The sequence below is a fragment of the Dendropsophus ebraccatus genome, chromosome 5 (assembly GCF_027789765.1).
Source record: "Dendropsophus ebraccatus isolate aDenEbr1 chromosome 5, aDenEbr1.pat, whole genome shotgun sequence".
In the NCBI taxonomy this organism is placed as follows: Eukaryota; Metazoa; Chordata; class Amphibia; order Anura; family Hylidae; genus Dendropsophus; species Dendropsophus ebraccatus.
In genome coordinates, this window is record NC_091458.1 from 40,666,326 (window position 1) to 40,689,681 (window position 23,356).

General features: G+C 39.9%; 1 protein-coding gene across 3 annotated transcripts in view; it reads right to left on the minus strand.

Annotated features, from left to right (window-relative positions):
* Positions 1-4,106: 4,106 nt before the first annotated feature.
* Positions 4,107-23,356, minus strand: part of DCLK1 (doublecortin like kinase 1) — a 239,095-nt gene continuing 219,845 nt past the window's right edge. For 2 of the 3 annotated variants that reach the window (XM_069969924.1, XM_069969923.1), the window contains exon 17: positions 4,107-5,263. In XM_069969924.1, coding sequence (XP_069826025.1) covers positions 5,099-5,263 — 165 coding nt within the window. In that variant the 3' untranslated portion in view covers positions 4,107-5,098. Of the gene's footprint in view, positions 5,264-12,320; positions 12,395-23,356 lie in introns of all 3 variants that reach the window. The other variant, XM_069969926.1, reaches the window with a different exon arrangement.

A 23,356-nucleotide genomic window follows, 5' to 3' on the forward strand; every position in this document is an offset into this window, starting at 1 on the left:
GAACAGTGGTCTAACCCTTCAAAAACACTTATAGAATAAGCTCTGTATAAGCAAAGTACATGAATGCCTGTGACTACAGCTGGTGTAAATACATTTAAAGGGATTGTCCAGTGTTATAAATAGCGCTTAATTCACAGAGAGCAAAAACTTATATAACTCGCTAATTTATCTTTTTAAAAATATTTCCCTACTGTGGGTGAATGGAAACTTTATGCCTGGTCTATACTGGATACAAATGCAATAAACCTTTAATGGGGTTATCTGACTTGTTCTATGGATAGGCCATCAATATCGAATTGACACCTGCCACCCCACATGATGGACTGCAAATAGAAAAAGAAAAAAAACAAGGGCACCAGCGCCTCGTGTCTTACCGAGATGACACTAGAATAGTGGGAGTGGGTGATTCCACTCACCTTTGTGCCCCTTGGGCTGTAGGCATATCACCCCTCTGGGGTAGCTGTAAATCCGTGATAATCCATGATCAAACAGCGCTAATTTTCAGGTTCGTTCTAACTGGAACCATCAGCATTTAACTCCTGCTGCCTTCCCGTTCTGTGGGGAAGGTGGAGACAGCCCGAGTACCACCTGGAAAAAAGGGATACAGCCTATTACCTAGGGCTGTCTCCACCTTTCCCCCAGAATGGTAAGGCAGCAGGAGTCAAATGCTGATGGTTTAAGTGCGAACGAACCTGAAAATTAGCGCTGTTCGATTGTCTCTAATATTGATGGCCTATTTGAAAGATTTTCTAAAAAAGTTGGATAACCCCTTTAAGGTTCTGTTCACAAAGAAGGGTTAATATCCAACATTTATTGAATTACTGAGGCGGTCCCTGATGGCTTCTCCCCACCCCTCAAGCCTTGATTGAAAGATCTCTTCCTCTTTGATGAGATCAATCATACAAGGTTGGCGGGGCAGGAAGAAGCCACCAGGAAGGATCTGATGACTTGTGGTTCTTGCAGCACGGCAGTGATGACAGGTTCTCTTTAAGGGTACGTTCACACTTACCGGATCCGCTGCTTATTTTCTGCTGCAGATTTCATTTAAATAACTGAACACAGCATCAAATCTGCACCGTCAAATCTGCTGCGGATCTGCTGCGGATCCTGTAGGTGTGAACGCACCCTAATACTTCTACTTCTGAGCTACGTCTGGTCAATGTCTACAGCTTGGAGATACTAAAGCAGGAGATATGATTGGATAGCGAAGGTATCTACTCATTGGGCCTTTGGGTCAATAATGCTGCTGAATCAGGATCTAAACCTAAAGGGTTGAAATGATCTCTTAGCAGTAATTCAACCCTGTGAAGAATGACACCTAGCTTTAGTTACCCTGTTCTTCCATAACTATGAACCATAGTATTTTTATACCTCTTTTCTGTGGATAGTCACAATGCTGCCTCTGGGCCCAGATATATATATATATATATATATATATATATATATATATATATATATATATACACACAGCAAAAACAGTGATTGCTGGAGCACTAAAGATGGAGTATACACAAGGTGCGCATATACCAGGGTTGAGTGATGAAAGCAACAGCCGGGCAATAGTCACAGGGCAAATAAAGTGGACTATACTCTGAATGATTTGATTCATGTTCATCAAAGATTCTATACTAGAAATTGATCTGACTTCTCTATAATCACACCAAACTAATTATACTGCACAAATATAAGATTATTGCACATTGCTGTCAAACCACTACAAAGAAATCATTCAGCGTATGACCAGCTTTACTGTACAAGATAAAACATGGCACAATGAAAACTTTATACTCACTGACTTTGCCTTAAAGTGCAAAAATGATGCTAAAGTGCGGCTACCAACCAGCTACTTGCTTGCGAGTGTATGATCCCACCACCATGGTTATAAAAGAAGTCATTGTATGTTAAATTCACAGTTTACATAGAAAATTTATCTTGATCCAAAGTTGGGTTAGTACCAATTATTGCGTATACTCATCCTTAGTTAAAGCTTGGATTTTAATCCAGAGCTGCATTCACAATTTTGCAGGTTTCAGAGCTAAAATCTTTCAGAATTTTCTGGTGACTCAATAGCTTTACAATCTTAACACTAGATATTCTGATGGGCAAACTGATGTAGGTTAAGTTATTAAAAAGGGGCTATCCAGGCTTAGAAAACCATGGCTGTTTTCTTCCAGACAATGAACCACTCTTGCCCAGAGTTTGGGTGTAGGGTCTTGCAGCTCAGCCCTATTAAAGTGAATGGAGCTTAATTGTTATGCCACACACAACCTGACAACAGGAGTGGTGCTCTAACCCTGGATAACCCCTTTAAGGATGTACTTGACAACAAGTTGGTGGATTTTCCAGGGACAGTCAGCTAAATTAAAGAAGTCCGGTGTCAGACTTTTTTTTTTCAAAATAGACAAGGAGGAGGTGGCTGAACATGACAACATTCACCTACCTCCCCGACTCCAGCGCAGGGGTCCGCTGTCCCCCGCTCCGGTTTTCGGTCCCCTCGACACTTCCCGGTCTGAGCGGGAACCTGGGTCACATCATGTCAGCCTTGCTCAGCCAGTCAGCAGCCAAGGCAGGACTCCGCTACAGCCACTGACTGGCTGAGCAGGGCTGACATGTCACGACTAGAGATGAGCGAACCGTTGGACTTTTGGTCCGATGGCATCTTCGCTCAATTACAATGCCTGCGATCCCGGGTGCATAGTTGCGCTCCCGGGAATCTGCGGGCAGGATCTTCCAGGGAATTCAAGATACATTCCCTGGATTTCCAGGGAATGTATCTTGAATTCCCTGGAAGATCCTGCCCGCAGATTCCCGGGAGCGCAACTACGCTCCTGGGATCGCAGGCATCGCACTGGAGTGAGTGGCTTTCGGACTGAAAGTCCGAAAGTTCCGCTCATCTCTAGTCACAACTTGTGTCTGGAGTGGGGGACAGTGGACCCCTGTGCTGGAGGTAGGTTGTATTGTTCAGACACCTCCTCTCTGGCTCTTTTGAAAAAAAAAAATGTCTGACCCCGGATTTTCTGTTAAGAATGCTACTCAAGGTTCCCACACTGTCTTTTTTTTTGCCATTTGATGTCAATCTTTTAGGACGGCCGTAATTTTGAGGCCATGTAATGGCTGTTATTTCTATAATGATGGCCGTTATTTGTACAATCATGACCGCAATTACGAAATAACATCCGTTATTTGGCCTCAGAATAAAGGTCCTTCCTAGAAGACAGCTGTGAGATGGCTAGAATAAGACAGTGTGGGAACATAGCCCTAGACTGTATTCAAGGCTTTAACTGAGGATTAGTACAAATTCAACGTGTGTACAGTTATTCAAGATTTTTACAGGCTACATATATATATATTTATATACTGTAGTATGGTACTTTGAGGAGTTTTTTAAAAGGTAAAACCTATTGTCAACTGTCTAATAAATCAATATATAGTGGTAAATAAAGTTATTTTATTACCTTTTTGTTGTCATTCATGATTTTCTTCTGCTTCTGATGCCACCTGTCTGCTCTGTTCTATAAAAGATTTTCTATTCTCGATGTACACTCTAGCTGGGAATTCATCCATCTCTATCTCCTGCGGGAGGCTCCTTTGGGTGTAAAGGGTGAGGTTTTTTTGTCAAGGAGATATAGCTAGCTAGAGTGTACAGCAGGAGCAGTAAATCTGTTACCGGATGTACCACAAGACAGGAAATGGGGCAATGAAGACAATAGAGCAGACAGTTTGCATCTAAAGTACAGAAAAGTAGTAATATATAACTTTATTTACCAATATCAGTTCTTTTAATAGAAAAAAAGGTTTTACCATCAAAATACCTTTTTCATGGTGAACATACAATGCACAAGCCATGCTGAGCGCTAGTGGAAAAAAATGCCCTTCCATACTCTACTATACCTATACTCTCTCTTTGTGTTGTTTTTCAGTTGTTTCAAGTGTTATCAGCGCCTTGTAGAATTACCAAACTTAAACTAAATTTATTAATATATGTCTAACCCCAATGGTTTTTTACATCTTGGGGTAAATCGGGCAATTCACAGAAGTGGAGCAGTCATAAAATCGTTGTTTTTTTTTCTTTATCATTCAATGTTTTAAAGACAATATTTCTACAACAGAGGACAATGAAAGTGAAAAAAATGGTTATGAGCAAAGCAAATAGAAAAACAATGACCGAAGATTCAAACTTTATTTTAAAATGACAAACAAAGGGGGAAAAAAAAAATTTGGATTTATTTTTTTTCCTCGGTGGAGTATGACAGACGTTGAAAGACAACAGGCAAGATAGACATACATCGCTCTCACGTATTGGCATCCATTGTAATCGAACTGAAGATCTGCATTACAACTACATAAGCTCACAAACAGACACTAACCGGCAAATTTGGCTTTCTTAAAATGTAGAATTTCCGTTTCTGGTTTGCAACAACGTTTTTTTGATACATCCACTCTCTGCGAATTTCCTTTCGGGCCTTCTGGGGGGAATGTATAATGGGAGTGATAGAAAGATGGATAGGACTGATCTCGGATTCCCTTTAAGTCAGTCCGTACTTGCGAAACGTCTCGCAACAATCCCTATTTTCTTTCTCATGCATCTGTGATAACATAGGCATACACTCATGACTTGGCCTCGTGTTAGGCCCCGCAGACAGGTGTTTCGGAAACATTCGGATGAGAGATTACCCACCGTAATGTGGCTGTGCTTCAGATTACATATAATAATTCACAATAATATTATTCTATCATTCTCCAATATCTCAGTGTTACAATCAGTATATTCACTATTAATCCTGGGCAAAACATGTATTACCCATAATAATCTGCATGGTTGCTGTATGTGTTAATCAAACGTAACCCCATCTATGTCTTCTCCACACATAGCAGCCTTATATTCATTCATATATCAGTCATTCGTAAGAAGATATTACAAGCTTTTACCCTATCGGGACAAATGGCGTCCTCGTTGTCATACTTTCACCCCTGCTGTTTGTTCTTTCAAACCTAGAATTATTATCACGACTGGTAATGTCCAAAACTGATTTCCAGAAGGGTTTCTTGTTCTCATTCGGAAGTCTCGAAGGGTTAAGCCAAGACTTAAAGTGTTTCCTTAAAAGGGTGAGTTAGGTGAGCGAACAGTCTCAGATGAACTTGGTGAATAGTCCTCTGACTCTGAAGTGAGTTCAGGTGCAGCTGGCTGAGCCATGAATCGTCTCCTCACATCCTGGTTGCGTCTTCGTCTGAAAACCTGCCTCTCCTTATCAAGAGCGGTGGTCTGGGGGGAAGCAGCAAATGATAAAGATTTTAAATTCTCAATAATAAAACTTTTGGATATATTAGTCCAAAAACATCTCTACACTGTTCTTGCCTTGTGTGACCTCCTCGGCTCACCATGAGTCTCTGATATTAAAAAACTCAACTACTGGTATAAAAAAATCACCAAAATAAGGAACATTCTACCGTCACTGAAATAACATAGCAACTTTTCTGCACTGCCCTCGCATAAAAAAAAGAAACATGAAGCAGGACTAACCATGACCACCTTAGTTTTTTTAGCAGATTCTAGCTCCATAAACAGCTCACTATACACATATATACCTAAGAAAATGACATTCAATTTAATCATAAGCCATGTAAATCTATATGTCACAATAGACCCCTATTTGTCTACTAGTCAGTAAAGAATCACTCCACCAAAAGCACAGCTATAGGCTTGAAGGTCATACCCTGGCTTATGACTTAAGATTTAGACTAAAAGGGTAGATTGAGTTGGGTTTTAAAAACAAAACAAAACAATATGAATTACCAGATTATCTAGCAAAACACTCTCAAAGCTGTGCAGTACAGTGGTTATAATTCCAATGATTAATTATGGGTGAAGGTGTTTCACTGAGCTCTGAACAAGTCTACAGGGTAGAACTTGTAGACTGTGACTTTGAGGGCCCTAATAAATGGCTGATTTGGCTAATTATCGCTCCATGTAATAGAAATAATGATCACCTGATGAAATGATCATTGGCTGATGATTGGTTTAGGTTTGGACCTAAAATTGTCAGGCATCGACCGATACATGTAATAGCAATGCATGGCCGATGGCTGAAGATTGCCCAAACACCTGAAACCTTACCTCTCCTGTGCTCCACAGCTTCTAGGTCCCGGGCATCCTGTCAGCTGACAGGCCACTGAGCCAATCACAGGCTGCAGTGGTCCCGTCCTGTGATTGGCTCAGGCGCCGGGACCGGGGAGCTGTAGAGCACAGGACAGAAGACCGGGAGTGGGGAAAGGTTAAGGTATCAGGTGTTTGGGCAAGGGCTGCATGGACATCACTAAGGACATCCATGCAGCACTTGCTGCCCGTTTATCAGGCCGTCTAATAGGTCCAGTAAACGAGCGCCGATCTAGCTTACTAAAATGACCGGGCCGTAGTCTGCCCGCGTAATAGGACCCTGTGAAGACAGGATTATAAAAGCATAACATGCATTTAAGAGATGATAATATAAGCTTTTAAGAAAATTAGCCTCTAATCAACTTTTAACCCGGCTATTGGTAAAGTTGAGTGTTTCACCTTAAAGTGGTTGCCTCACTAAGATAGAGTAACTGGTGTGTGTGTCTCATTTGTGACTCTATTGCATAGAGCCAAAACTGAGAAAACTATGGTTTACCAGAGCTGGAGTTGCAGATACTGACACAATCATAGATTACATGGGCAGCCATCAACTTGAATGGTTACCATGAAGTTGACATGTATGCCTACCTGCAACTTTCCTTTGTAAGAAACGATGAAACCAATGGGTGTTAGGAATAAGAACCATGGTAATTCTCTAATGTGTATGGGGGCCTTGTGAGTTTCCACTATTTATGTCAGGGAAAGGAAGGATTGAGCATTTTGAATTCAAGTGCCTGATCTTTTCGGGTAAATAGCTGCTAATAGAAGTGTCTGGCTCTTGAGAGGAGAAGGGGGATCAGGAGGCAGAGCTGATGGCTGATGTGGTCTAGCATGTGTTCTACAGGAACAATACTGATTATTCATGAACTAATTCAGAACAATTCTTCTACACCAAATATTATACGCCGAACAAAACTTTATTTTCTTTATATTATCATCTAAGGCTGGACAACTTAGCACCATTTTTTTTTAATTATTTGCTTTATAAAGGCAAATTGATCTGACTTTTTGCTAAAAGTTTACTGCTGTAGTGTGCAACTCCTTTACATAGCTGGCTGTGCTGCTTACATAGATCTGACAGCTTACAGCTCCTGGCTATTGTCATCTCAGGACTAACTTCATCTCCTCTCCCTACTCTACACCTCCCTGTTTTCACAGTAGCACAGTAGGTTATCCACAGCAAAGCAAGCTGTATAATATTGGAGGAATGTGATATGTCTAGGGCTGGTTCTGGGTAGAGGAGAGGTTGCCTGGTGCTTAGTGCAGATGCAGAGTTGGGGGTGGTTCTGAGCAAGACTTGTCAAATTTAACCATAGCACCATATTACAAACACCCTGCATTGGTTCCATAGCTGAGTCTAGTAAATACCACCTGGTACTAGGTATCACTTTGTAAGGTGATTAAGGTCCTATTGTTCCAGCATGATCTGATAATTTGTCAGGTCATTTTGGGAGCTGAATATCCAGAAGTTATGTTGTTTTATTGCAATTTGATCTGCAAGTAGTAAAGGGAGAGGCAGAGCTGAGATACGACTTGGTAAAAGCAGGATCCAGACTTTATTGGCTTTGACATTTATACTGAGTTTTGTTCTAATGTTGTAATTATGTACCGAGCTTGGTTCTGGTACTGTATTTATGTACTGATTTTGATTCTGGTGCTGTAATTATGCACTGAGCTTGGTTCTGGTACTGTATTTATGTACTGAGCTTGGTTCTGGTACTGTATGTATGTACTAAGTTTGGTTTGTGTACTGTATTTATGTATTGAACTTGGTTCAGGTACTGTATTTGTGTACTGAGCTTGGTTTGGGTACTGTATTTGTGTACTGAGCATGGTTTTAGTACTATGTTTATTCACTGTGCTTTTTTCAGAGCACGTATGTACTGTAATACATGTAAATTACCTCATATAATAGATAATAATTAAATGTCATTTGTTAGCACACTAACATAACTTGTGAACATAAAAATTAAGGTTTTTTTTTTTCCCTTTCTCTATCTGACCTTTACTCCTCAAACCTAACCTATGGTGCAGGGGAAGGAGGGACACATTAGTCAAGGAATTAAGGTGTAGCATTTATTCCTCATCAATGGTATGAACTGTGTAATATATTTTATTTCAGAAAAATGCCTCTCTCCACTTATTAAAGGGGAACTATCAGCAAGTGCCAGTCCTGTTAGATGGGGTAAATTCTGCTCTGAAACACCGTTAGGAGCACTGCTGTGTCATCCGGCCTGTCACCACCATCGTTTATCATTAGAAGGTGCGGGTCAGATGATGCGGTAAGGCTCCTAACAGTGCTCCAGAGTGAAGTTAACTCCGACTAACAGCGCGGGACCAGTGCCAAGGAGAAAGGTAAGACACAACTTCCTCCTCAGTGTCCCCGACTCTATAGGGGGCTATCTGCAGGTTAGATTTGTCTAACCTCCTGATAGTTCCCCTTTAAACTTCTCCAAATCCCTGCCTCCTTCACTTCAATTTACTGGTAAAAATCCATCTTGAGAAAAAGATTTGTATTTTTAAGATCAGGTTACAGCTGCTACCCATGAAAGTCTATGGAAATGGGGAAGGGAGAGGGACAGAGCAGCTGAAGAAAGAAAAGGATAGAAGCACAGACACTTCTGCTGTAGTATTCTATCATACTCTAGTGTTGGATTTACAGTTACACTTCTCATTATTGCTGCATAATGTCTTTCATACTGCTTCTGGGAGACATCATTATAAGTAATCTCTGCTATTATTTAGCTGAGCTCAGGAACTGACTGACAACTAAAGATGAAGCTTGCAGAGAGAAAACTGCTGAAAAATGCAGGATACAAGTAACATGATGGAGGAGGAGTCAGCATACCATAAATAAAGATATATTCTTCCTTCTTGAAGTTGTCCCTAGCCTGTACAGAAACCCTCCTGCACCAGCTCCATTCTGTACTAGGGACAGGAGGCTGTTTTATCCTCTCAAACTAAACATGTAATAAATCCCATATCTATCACTCCTCCAATAGTATCCGCTCCAGCTGAATAGAATGATAGAAACACAGCCTTACTATTTACTCCAGCTCTGCAAGACACCCAGGAGAGCCATTTGCCTCAAGGTGAATTGTGCTTGCAATCCTGAGCAGTGAAAACTCTGTAAATAAGTAATGCCCTGTTTCTAGTGTAATGGTTCTTTTAAGACTATGTCCATTCTCTTGACGGTCCAAACACAGCTTAATTCTGCTTGCACTTTATCACGGAGAAGCCTGAGATTGAGTTTTTTGAATAGCCACCCTCAGCAGCTGGCTGAAAGTTATGGGGGTGTCAGCCGTGTCTGGGAGATTAGACAAGGTTTGCATTAGAATGATTTGTTGTAAGAGGCTTATGGTCCAAAGCCAATAGCGATCAGCATATGTTTCCTATGGTAAATAACTCCCTGGCTGCTCTTAGCCACATCAATATAACATACAGTTACAATAAGACCATTCATTATTCTATAATGCTGTATGAGTTTTGTTATACATGTATATAGAGCGAATGTCAGGCTGTTTATATATACAGATGCAGCAGAGCCGAGTTTGTCATTTAGGAGAATACGTGGGGCGGGGGGGTATATATATGTAGTTATACCCATTTGTAAATTACATCTATTAAAAAAAATCTTGGCTTCCAGTACTTATCAGCAGCTGTATGTCCTGCAGGAAGTGGTGTATTCTTTTCAGTGTGACACAGTGCTCTCTGCTGCCACCTCTGTCCATGTCAGGAACCTCCACAGCAGCATCAAAACCCCATAGAAAACTTCTCCTCCTCTGGACAGTTCAAGACATGGACAGAGGTGACAGCAGAGAGTGCTGTGTCAGACTACTTCCTTTAGCACATACAGCAGCTGATACGTACAAGAGGATTTGAGATTTTTAAATAGAAGTAACTTACAAATCTGTATAGCTGTCTGGAACCAGCTGATTTAAATGTTATTTTCTCCAGAGTACACCTTTAACTTGTTCCTGCAACCTTATAACCCATGAATTTATGTAGGTTTGTGTGCAGCTCTATGTAAAAGCACAGCACTTGTGATCTCATTGTGAGTTCTGACAAGTAACAACCTCAGCTCTGCTACATGTATAATGATACTTTAATGATATTTAATACGACCTGGGTCAAAGAACAGGTGGATATAATGTAGTTTGCCCTGATCTTTTTTCAGCCTGTGCATTATCATAGCTGTCCGTGCTCCCAGAAGGGCCAATAACAGCATACTATTCAGTTTGATGTTAGGGGTTTTGAGCTCTGACTAGTTATTATGGGTAATAAGGCTAGTTTTTGTTAGCCAGTTTGGGTTAAAAGGCCCATATATATATAAAAAAAACATTCTTAGGCTATGTTCCCACTTCGGGAACATATTGGGCATCATGATCATTATTAGCGGCTGTCCATGTTACAAGATGGCCACTTTTCCTGATATTTTCCCCAACTGGAAACATAGCCTCTGACTATGCTATGCTAAAAATATAAGCAGCCCATCTCATATGGAGTCTTTGTTAGAATCAGTGGCAAATCATTGGCCTATGGGAAAACTATCCACCTTGTCTTGTCTGTTTACTGTATTTAAAGGGATTAAAAAGGACCTGAGGTTAGTATTAGAAATGTCATTTTATGGCCTTGGGTATCCTGATTTTGATGCTGCTTTTTTGTTGTTCTTGTTGACTATTTGCACTTTTCCCTAAATAGTCAGATGGGCGGAAACTTTATTTCAAAAGGAGGTCTGAATATAGGCTTAGGGTGTGACTATAGGGTTAGCTGCCATGAATCAGGCTCAGGGGGATATGAGAATGAAGGAGTGTGAATTTGCCTTGAGGGCTGTAAATATGAGGCTGAGGGGACATTAATCAGGCTCAGGGGGGTGTGACTATGTGTCTAAGGGGGAATGAATCAGATATAGGGGATGTAACTATGAGACCAGGGAAGTGTGTATAACCCCAGGCGGGTTAAATATAAGTCTGAGGGGCTATTTATTATTCAGGCTCACACCTCCTGATCCAATGGGGTCATACATGTTCATAGCCATGGAGAGCCGAACTTCCACTCACGGCACGGAATTCACTGCTGATCTGGCAGCTGTCCTCCTGACAGGTACACTTTAAGGTGGTCAGAGACTATAGCCTAACACTTTCTATGTTATTTCATTGCAGTGCAAAATGACCCTAGAATAAACAGCTCGCATTACTCCTGTATTTAATGGCAATAGGTCACAACACGTCATTTGGCTATATTACCTTCTTACTTAGTTATCATCATAACATAGAAATAAAATTCCCTTTACATGGCATGTGCAGTTGCGTTAAACAAAAGTTGATAGACACAAAGGGGGAGATTTATCAAAGGGTGTAAAATTTAGACTGGTGTAAACTGCCCACAGCAACCAATCACAGCTCAGCTTCCAGCTCTGGTGAAAGAAAAGAGGAGCTGTGATTGGTTGCTGTGGGAAGTTTACACCAGGTGTATATTTACACCCTTTGATAAATCTCCCCCAAACAATTCAAGCTCTGTATTATACAAGAAGCAACATTACTAAAATATAGAGATATTGAGACAACAGTACAAAGAACCAGACAATAAACTTCAGACCATAACACACTGAAGTGACTGATGCTCAATGCATTATCATTGTTATGCATTGTTAGTCGTCGGGTTTTCGGTAAGGGTTGTGTTTTGTGTGGTTTAAAACTCCAGGATATAAATATTCTGTAAACTTGAATACTTTGAAGAGCTGAGTTTGTAGTTTGGCACACCTTGGTATATCATTTAACAAAATCAGCTCTGCTACATTTCTGTCTTTTATTAGGAAGACTGAAATCACAATAGCAATTTTTTTTTTTAACTATTTGTGGTTAAGGTTAATGCACTGTACAGTATCTGAATATATTCTGTCTTTTAAACCACAGGAGGTATCCAGCAAATGTGAGATGAAGAAAGCCGGCCATGTCAGCGTGGATAATGGACGAAAAGGGATGGAGAAGGCGGATGCGAAATCTCAACAAAGACTGAGATTAGAACTTATAAAGCGGCATATGGACTGGGTATAAAAAAATAAATAAAATAAAAAGCATGTTTATCCACTGAAGGGACTGGTTAATGGAGACTGCCAGCACGTCGCCATGGAAACACTGACTGTTGGCGCTGAACCATCTCATACCTTATCCAATACATTCCTGGCTGTTGGTAGTAGTCCAAAGACCCTGATCTCTTGATGGAAAAACCGTGGTCCAGCTGAGCAGAAAGAAATGGGGCAACTCAGTGGATCATCAATTTGCTAGAGAGATTCTATTTCCACATGACCCTGGTATTATATAATGTAATACAGCATCTGTACCCCCCTCCCCCCGCTGATGAGGGGGGTCACTACTGTACCCCACCCCCCACTAAACAATGTACGATTACATATTGTCACACTTTGCCAATCAAAATGACCTACTTACTATGAGTGTTTCCTTTCCTCAATATTCACCTTTCACACCTAGTCACACTCCGGGCCAAACCAATACAGTGTGTTATACCTATAAAGTGCCTAAGGGGGGCGTTACATGACTTCCCCATATCATGTTCTTCCAATGCCTAGGACTATGTGCGGCTCCCTCAGAGCCTGCGATAGGTATGACACAGTCCGGCAGTTCTGGAGTGTTGAAAATGTGTAACTGGGAATTGGCTTTTGAGCGTTTGTTCCTATATTCTAGATTATTACTATATTTAGTCCTGCATTCTAGATCATTATATTTGTTCCTGCATTTTAAATCATTACTATGTATTCTTGTATTCTAGATCATTACTCTATTTGTTCTAGATAATTACTCTATTTGTTCCTGAATTCTAGACTTTAACTATATTTATTCCTGTATTCTAGATCATTACTATATTTGTTCTTGTATTGTAGATTATTACTATATGTGTTACTGTATTCTAGATCATTACAATAAGTGTTCAGGTACTGTATTCTAGATCATTACAATATGTGTTCAGGTACTGTATTCTAGATCATAACTATATGTGTTCAGGTACTGTATTCTAGATTATTACTATATTTGTCCCTGTTTTCTAGATCATTACTATATTTTCTCCTTTATTCTCGATCATTAGCTATTTGTTATAATGTAGCATTTAACATCTATTTTATTACTTTGTAATGCACAACTGCATTAATAATATAGCACCTAACTACTACTATAACTACTAATATAGTAACTACAACTTTACTAGTATAACTACTAATAGAATAACTACACTAGTAATATAATAACTACAAATCTATTAGTATAACTACTAATATAATAACTACACTAGTAATATAATAACTACAAATCTATTAGTATAACTACTAATATAATAACTACAACTCTCCTAGTATAACTACTAATATAATAACTACACTAGTAATATAATAACTACAACTCACCTAGTATAACTACTAATATAATAACTACACTAGTAATATAATAACTACAACTCACCTAGTATAACTACTAATATAATAACTACAACTCTACTATTATACAGTATCTACTAATATAATTGCTCTAGTAATATAGCAACCTGCTCCCGCAGTATAACTACTAATTAAATACCTACACTACTAATATAGCAACAACTCATTTTACAACTATACTACTACTATGTTAATTACTAATAAAACAGCTACACTAATATATAGCAACTACTTATAACTTCTAGTATAGCACCTATACAACTATAATAACTAATATTACAATAACTACAGTACAATACTAAAACAGCAACTGTAGTAGTTTATGGATATTGCCACAGTACTAATATAAGAACTGTTTGAATAACGTAAAACCTATAATACATAATATAATAACCACTGTCTTAATATAACTAATACTACTAAAATCTAAAACTTACAATTATAATGTACTGTGATTATTAATTCACCAGCTACAACTATTCGCCAAAATATAAACCTTACAATGCTAATATAATAACCATAACTACACTACAAATATAATATTAATACTACAGCTATGCGTATAATATAGATGCACCACCAATACAGCTATTCAATAAATATAAAACTTAAATTACTAATATAACTCCTCTAAATTAGTCAGAATATCATTTTACCTACACATAATAGATCCCAAATTGTATAATTGCTTAAAATGAATTTCCCAGATATAACAATACTCAACATTCAGGGCGCTATTACACTGTAAAATTATTGTGCGAAATATCGTTACTGTATATCGTTTGAACTTACAGTAATTGATAATCTTTCTTTGTATAAGCAGCGAACGATCAAAGGACTAACGAAAATGTGTCCGTGTGCCGTCATCTTTTGAGCTGACCATAAAATCATCTTTCGGTGTATATACACATCTTTCATTGGTTATTAAGATTGTTTCTACTAGAGTAGAAAACTATCGTAGTTAAGATTGTAACTAATGACTATCGTTCTATGTATAATGCGAAAAGATTTCTAGTTGTTTGCAATCGTTTATCGTTATTCAGAGAAAACGTAGAATCGCTTTGTCTAATAGGACCATAAGTAATGGTTCTTCTAAATTACACAATCCAGTGTCTAATAGGAAGGCTCTTGGTGGCACATTGCTATACTCTACTGCTAAGCTGGTAATGAATAGGTAGGTTTCCTTTGTCTGGATCTACTTTGATAGAAACAGTCCCCAAACGATGGTTTGGTGCTGCCACCTACTGGAATAACATGTTCATTTGAGTGGGCTACTGACATTTCCTTAGCTCTCCAGCAACCACAGACCTACAGTTTCCAGAAGTAGAAATGCAGGTTTTTCATTCAAGTGAAATTAAATAGGAACAGGAAACTATATTCTGTAATTTATATACTGTAGTAGTATACAGATATTTATTTTTATACGCTGGTATATAGCTTTGTATGGCACGTGATAACTTAAAGGTATCATTGCAAAATCTATATAACAAGTCCCCAACCTACCATGTGCCATTTCTGATACTGGTGTCATCTCATGTATCAGAGGTGTCTTAAGGTGGGGGGAGGCCTATTGTCTGATATGGTTTTGAAAGTACTTAACTTAATGTTTGCAAAATATAGGTACAATGAAAACGCTGTATACTTATGTAATAGTAAGGACAATACGAATGAGGTTTATGAAAAAGTATGCTACAGAAAACAAGACAGATGGAGGAACAGAGGCCCTGTAGAAAAGAGCTGAGTCCCCTTGTTCTCCACCCTTTGGGGGTACTTGAGTTGTGGCCTCTTGATTCATTTGGCATACATCTAGTTAATGATAGCCAGGCAAAGGGCTACATATTAGGTTGTATAGGTTAGGACAGCACAGCTGAACACTGACCCTAAACCTACTGTGAACCCAGCTGAAAAGGGACAGCACGGCCTAATCGTCCTAGTATTTTATATCTTTATTTTTGTCTTTCTTGCAGTTTTGTATATTTTTAATCTCAATGTGACTTTCTGGGACAGTTTTTCCACTTGGATATTTTTTTTTTAAAATGCTGCTGTGTCTAAATATTGGTATTATTATTTGTTATGCTGCCCCCTAGTGTCCATTTTTTAATGCGATCAGTAGCCGTGATAATAAACCCTTTATGGTGTGGTGATTCGTATTGGTCGCCCTTGTACATGAGGATCCACACAGTGAGACTGAGCATGTGTGTCCGCCAGCTCTGACCACATTAGGTGGATATTTTGAGAGGGACTTATAATAACACAAGGGGGCACCATAACAAGCATGTCACAGTCTCTAGAGCCACAAACATTTTTTTAAATGATTTAAATTAAATATTGTTTTGTTTTTCGTGATTTAACAGTGAAATGTATCATTTAATTGTGGCAAAATGCCTTCCTAGAGCTATTCCCATCTTTTAAAGTTATGGTACATCACTAGGGTATGTCATAACATTATTATTGCCTAATGTTTCATTATCGTGAGAGTCAAGGGAATGAGGTCCCTTCTGCATTTCTCCTTCAGAGCAGCACTCTTGGTCACTCACCTTACAGGGAGCTGCAATGGATCTGTACTGTACTGTCCATTCTGTACTGCAGCTATAGCATGCAAACACTGCAAACAGGCTGCAGAGCATAGAATTATAATTTTTTGGGGGATTACAGTATTGCTGCCCAGGGACATCACTGTGTACATTAAGGCTATGTTCACACAATGTAAGTTCCATGGGAATCACGGCTGTTGTTACAACGGCCATGATTCCCATAGAACTTACGTAGTGCTGCCTTCTGAGGGAATCCCGGCCGGAGTGTATACACATAGTATACACTCTGGCCGGGCTCCCTAACGACGCTGAATAGCGGCCGCAGAAAACCCTGTCAGTGCACACTTTGGAGGATGCAGCTCCGGACGCACGCTCCATAGTGTGCAGAGGGGAGTTCTGATGCGGGTGCATACTGATGCGCCCACATCAGAACTAAGCGTAGCTAAAGATCATCAGGCTGGTGCTGCAATACCGGCCGGGATGATCTTTTCAGATGATGATCTTTTCTTTTCCACAGTAATGATAATCGGCTGGATCACCCCCATTTGGCCCGATTCGGCTGATTATCGTTCGGTGAAATAGAGAGAACAATCAGCCGATGATCGTGTCATCGGCTGATCGTTCATTTAGGGCCAGACCTAAAATCATCGTTCCCCCACGCACATCGCTACAGTTGAATAGCGGTGCGCGGCGGGCGACCGACGATTTGAGAAGAAGCAGCATCACACATTACCTGTCAGGTCTTCTTCTCCGCTCTGTATTCATCCCCGGGTCCTGCGCGCTCTATCTTCACAATGGCCGGTCAGCTGACGGAGCGCTCAGCCAATCACAGGCCGAGACCGCCGCGGCCTGTGATTGGCTGAGTGTGGCCTGTCAGCTGACCGGCCATTCTGAAGATAGAAAGTGCTGGACCCGGGAATGAAGACAGAGCGGAGAAGAAGACCTGACAGGTAATGTATGATGCTGCAAGGGCTGCAAGGACATCGGTAACGATATCCTTGCAGCCCTCGCTCAACGATCATCAGGCCGTGGAATAGGCTCAGTAAACGTCGTTTACATCGTTGATCAGGCCCTCCTCGGCCCGTGGAATAGGACCCTTACAGTGTGGGAACATAGCCTTATAGTACACAGTATAGAGTGAACTTCATAAAAGTGTTCGGGTTCGGCCACGTTCAGCATTCAACTCCCAGCAGTGGGCTGCCACCCTAGGAAGTCCTTGAAAACATGGATACAACCATAGGCCATAGATTGTAGCCATGTTTACCTGGCAGCCCTAATGGGGAGATTTATTGGGCCTTGTGTAAAGAACCAGCAGAGCAGTTGCCCTTAGCAACCAATCAGAATCCAGCTTTGATTTTTCACAGGCCTGCTATAAGTTTTTATAGGCAATGTTACTTTGCACAAGGCTTGCCCCATTGTATTTAAACTCCTCTCTTATTCCCAGTGAATTGAAACCTGAATGGTTTTTATTCATGGGTCTTAATTTGACTGTGAGGGTCCTTCCCCTGGGACCCCCAGCAGTCAGCACATTAAAGGGGCCAAGGTGCTCCTAAAAAGGAAAGTAGTGATCATATTGGTTGTTACAGACAACCTTCACCTGTATTGGTGGGGGTATGACCACTGGGACCCCACAATCACTAAAATGGGAACCCATTATCCTCTGTGCTAATAAAAGGATGGTGGAGCTCTATTTTCCTGCTATTGCACCAATTGTAAAATTGTACTTGGCTATCTTTGGCTGGGTAATAAGTAAATAGTGTGGTAGCGTGCATGCTCGACCACGGACTCTCTTAATGATAATTTTAACATGAGTGACACTGTTTCTGGAAGATCCATCGTAAAAAAAAAAAACGTGTCTGTTCTACAACTTATTAACAAGCAATAAAGTTTATTAGGGTTAAAGGGGTTTTCTAAGACTTTACTTTTTTTACGTTTTTTATTCATGTCTGTTATTTGATCGGTGAGGTGATGACACCAGGTACATACACCGATCAGCTATTATTTGCCAGTAAACAGAGCCATGTTGGGTTACTGCTCGTCCATACTGCTCTGATGGGTTTTTTTCTTCAACATTTTGGAAAATCCCACTTTGACTTACATTGAATCTTGAGCCATATCTGACAACTGTCAACCCATAGGGCAATGCACATCATTCAATGCTGGATTCAATTTTCAAAGATTTTCAGTAAAATTTATTCATTTATTATTTTTTTTATCAGTTTTTATTCACCTTCCTAATTGATACATAGTGAATGATTTCGGGTCTCTGACGTTCCCTGCAGAAATGACCCTTATGGTTAACAGCTGATTTACAGCTCCAGGATGTCTTTGCCGTAACGTGTCAATTTATGTTTTTCATGAATCCAGCAGCGTCCTATATTTAATGTAGAATGTACTGTATTAAGTTACACTGCACTTAACTCGTGCATAAGCAGTAATTGTTACCAGCAGTGATTTCTGTTACAATGATACCGACTGTGTCTGACATAGTCCGCGGTTGACAGATGCACATCTGCTACAAATAGCCTATTCCCAGAACGTAAGTTAAAGGTCAACATTCACATCACTGCTGCCATGAACAGTGCAACTTCTATAGTGTATCTGTATACTGGGCATCTTAATAGACTGTACTTTATCAATGGATAAAAATTATCCTCCCATGAAATATTAATCTTCACAGAGGTGAATGTAGACATTATGGTGTCATCGTGAAATCTGATTATCTAAATCTCATTGGGCCCTGTTCCCTTATTCCCCTTGTCCTCATAGGTTTAACATGGCTGTATGACAGTCAAGTACAAAATTAGACTCTGAGCTCCTTCAATAGTTGTCTATGTTGTTGTATAGATCTTGATAAGTAATGTAAAAGTATAATGTGTGTGACTTAAAGTGTCACTGTTGTTACAAAAAACTTTTGATATGTCAAAAGTTTTTATTGGTTCGGCTCAGAGAGTTTAGGCCCATACTGATCGGGAGAACGAGTGGGGAGAAGAAGTGCTGCAGCGCGTCCACTCTTCACTTTGAGTTAGAAAAAAGTCAGACTTATAATGGCACTCTATGGTGCCCGACTCTTTTTTCTAACTCAGAGCAGGCAGTGGACACGCTGCAGCATGGTTCACTCCCTGCTCATTCTCCCATTCGGTACGGGTCCGAACACTTAGACCTGGACCGATCAAAACTTTTAACATTTGACACTTTAAGGTGTTCTAAAAGTATCATAGAGTTAGTCCATGCAACTACTCGGGAGTAGAGACAATTGAACATCGGGAAAAGTTAGGTTCTATCAAACTCGAACTTTGTCGAGCCTTCCGCATTTGATTCCCGATGCCTTTCCGTTCCGTCGGGAAGGAGGAGACAGCCCGAGTACCGCCTTATCTAGATTGTATCCTGGAATTCCAGGCGGTACTTGGGCAGCCTCCTCCTTCCCCTCGGAATGGGAAGGTATTGGGAATCAAATGCGGAAGGTTCGACAAGGTTCGAGTTTGGTAGAACCTAACTTTTCCCGATGTTCGATCATCACTACTCGGGAATGCCATAAAGAGAGAGGGCGCTCATCCCAGACTGTCTCTGCTAACATTATGTTTTGGAGTTATTATCTAAGAGTTCACAGCAGAGGAATTTGTTGGGCCATTTATTGTACTGGAGTTCTATGCCAGTGATTGGCACTTCTATGTTGATAAAGTCATCACCAGAATTATTTTTGTGCATTTGGTGTGTGTTACCTTTGCATTATTACTGTTTATATAGAAATGTAAGCTGCCTATAAACATTAGATGGATGGATCCCACCGATTTTGGGTAACCACCGAATATGTATGGATAGGAAGTACAAGGGCCTAATCCTTTTTGCTTAAAGGGATAAGTCACCACCACAGTCTGTCAGGGGCTTACCCCCATTCTCTTCCTTTAAAACGATGTACAGAGTGCATGTGTATGGAGGGATTGGCTGAAACTGCTATCTTATGTGTATGACCAGCTTTAACATACTTTACCTAAACTACTGGATAACTTCAATAGTACATTGTATTTTTTATTTTGTACCGATTACAGTCTGTATTATAATCCAGACTCTGAAACACTACTTTAATCTAATCTAAGGGCCTGTGTACCCAAAGCAATGAGCAGTTTGAGGCTGCGTTCACACTACGTATATTTCAGTCAGTATATTTCAGTCAGAGTGGATTTTTAAACCAGGAGTGGATTGAAAACACAGAAAGGCTATGTTCACACAATGTTGAAATTGAGTGGATGGCTGCCATTTAATGGCAAATATTTGCTGTTATTGTAGAACAACGGCCGTTATATTGAAATAATGGCAGTTATTTACTGTTATATGGCGGCCATCCACTCAATTTTAACATTGTGTGAACAGATCCTTTCTGTGTTTTTAATCCACTCCTGGTTTTGGTTGCAATACTGACTGAAATATACTGACTGAAATATACCTAGTGTGAACGCAGCCTAAAACAATAGTAGAGAATAAAGCAACTCGAGCATGCTTGATTCCGACTGTTTACAGCCTAAGGCTGGGTTCACACTACGTATATTTCAGTCAGTATTGTGGTCCTCATATTGCAACCAAAACCAGGAGTGGATTAAAAACACAGAAAGGCTCTGTCCACACAATGTTGAAATTGAGTGGATGGCCGCCATTTAATGGCAAATATTTGCTGTTATTTTAAAACAACGGCTGTTGTATTGAAATAATGGCCGTTATTTACTGTTATATGACGGCCATCCACTCAATTTCACCATTGTGTGAACAGATCCTTTCTGTGTTTTTAATCCACTCCTGGTTTTGGTTGCAATATGAGGACCACAATACTGACTGAAATATACGTAGTGTGAACCCAGCCTAAGGCTGTATCCATGTTTTCCATGACTCCCTAGGGCAGCAACCAACTTTTTCAGCCACCGATATTCAAATGTGAACAATTGGACTCAAACATTCTTGAGTTACGCTCATCTCTTCGGATGATGGATGAGTGTTTGCATGTCCCTATTATTCAGGGAAAAATTGGCCTATTTAGCCATCGTCACCCCATTGAATAGCGACCTAGATTGACAATTTCCAGTAGCAACTAGCAGAATTGTGAATAAGTTACAACACATACTGTAACTCAGGAACAATACAAGGTATGTATTGCATTGTATCTACCAGGTTTCTCAACTTTCTATGGGAATAATGATAAGCATATATAGTAACACACATAAGTATCCGCTAGCCCCAAAATAAGCCATGAAAATGTGTCCATTAGCGTAGCAATAAAATAAAATATTTTCTCACTAGTGTAATCATTTTAGACTATAGTTTGGTTGTTGGATCAGTATTGTTGAAGGCTTACTTCAATCCCACAGCCTTGATCCATACTACAGCACTCAACAGGCTAGCAAGAAAAGAAAAAAACGAAGGAAAAACAAAAGCAGAACTGGTTGGTTAGGAAGTTAGAAAGGAATTGCCGAATCCCTCTCATGGACAAGCGTGCTGGCGGTCCTTGAATTTATTGCAGAGTGCTGCTGCCTTTGATAGTTATCCATGTGAGCAATGACAACATAATACATATGAGCAATGAGCAGAAACTAGGCGATGTGCATGTGTGCAAAGAATAACTCGGAGAGAAATCGCTGAAAAAGCATGCAAGTAAGAAAATGTGCATAGTACTAAGGTAAGTAGAAAGCCATCAACTGAAAAGAAATAAAGGAATGAGAACAGGTATGTGTCATGCTTCCAGAATAAAAAATAAAAAAAGCATTGCTAATACATAAGAATGAGGTCTTTCTACCTACATGGCAGGGTCAGTACGCACAGCCCACATTCAATAGGGTAACAGCAATAGCACATCTATCATTAACATCAGCAGCCAGGGGGGACGTTAAACATTTAGTATAGACACTCGAGTTCTAGACCTGGTCTCCTCTGACATTAGGTCATGTCCTAGAGGTCCTAGGAGCTAGTCCTATTGTCCCAACTCTTTTCCCCCTCTTCTAAAAGGAAGGCACCATTATGGCCCTTAAGTTACTGCCTACATGTACTATATATATATATGTGTGTGAGTGTAAACAGACTCCCCCAAGCAGAGGAACCAAACAGTATCATAGATCCCCACCGTCCTGTAAGTTTGTTCCTGTACAGCCATGGAGATTGGAGAATTTGAGGGGTCCTGGGTGGTACGTCCTGCCAGACTATTTTTTTTTAGCAAGTGCTGGGGAGGGGGAGGATATAAGAAAGAACATGCTCCCCTCAAGATGATATATCAATCTGCTTAACTTCTTCTCCTGTATAACATGCTGAATGCAGATTGGACTAAATTTTTATGGTGACAGATTCCCTTTAAATATGGAAATAAAGCTGAAGAATTAACATATAACTTTACAGTATGACCCAATAAAACTAAATCTAAAAAGATGAAGCTAAACTATTTTTCTACCAGTCCTGATCCACTGAATAATCGTAGTATGTGGTACCGTATTTATTTAATAATTATTTGCATTGTACCCATGAAAACCAGTCCATTGATTTTAATGGATGGCTGTCATGACCCCGGTCACAGACAGGATCATTTAAGGTAATGACCATGCTTCTGTGGAGCAGGACGTTCACTGGGATACGTGGATTAGGCAAACATTTTTATACTGGTCTCCTGTGGCCAGAAATACTAATAATAACGATATCGACGTCACTGTCTTATCTAGACATATCGCTATTTAGAGGCTAATATTTTGGTAGGATTTCTTACTCCAAAGCAAATGGTGTTAATCTGTTCTTCTCCCTCTGGGGAAAACATTTGCATCATTAACTAGATAATGTTGCCCAGACTCAATGTTTTTAATGGCTGTAATATTAGTGACATCAGCAGACCAGATGTATTAGGTCATTACATGTTATACGTGCCTAGTGTTCCTATATGATGATAGTTACACATTTTGATACATACAGTATCTATAGTATCTATGTATCATTGGCCATGTGTGTCACCTATCTAAAAAAAAAGTGTCCTTTTCATGTACACGAATAGGGAGCTTTCCTAGGAATTTTACATGGGGACTTATTTGTTGATGGGAAAACAATATGGACGGCTGAGAAAGACTGGAAGTCCAGCTAGTCTACCTGTGTTACCTAACAGAATTAGAGCAGTGGTTATCCTATGCTGTACATGTTCCTACTGTTATTTCCTATATTATCAATATGATACAATATCTTCATACAGAATATTATCCT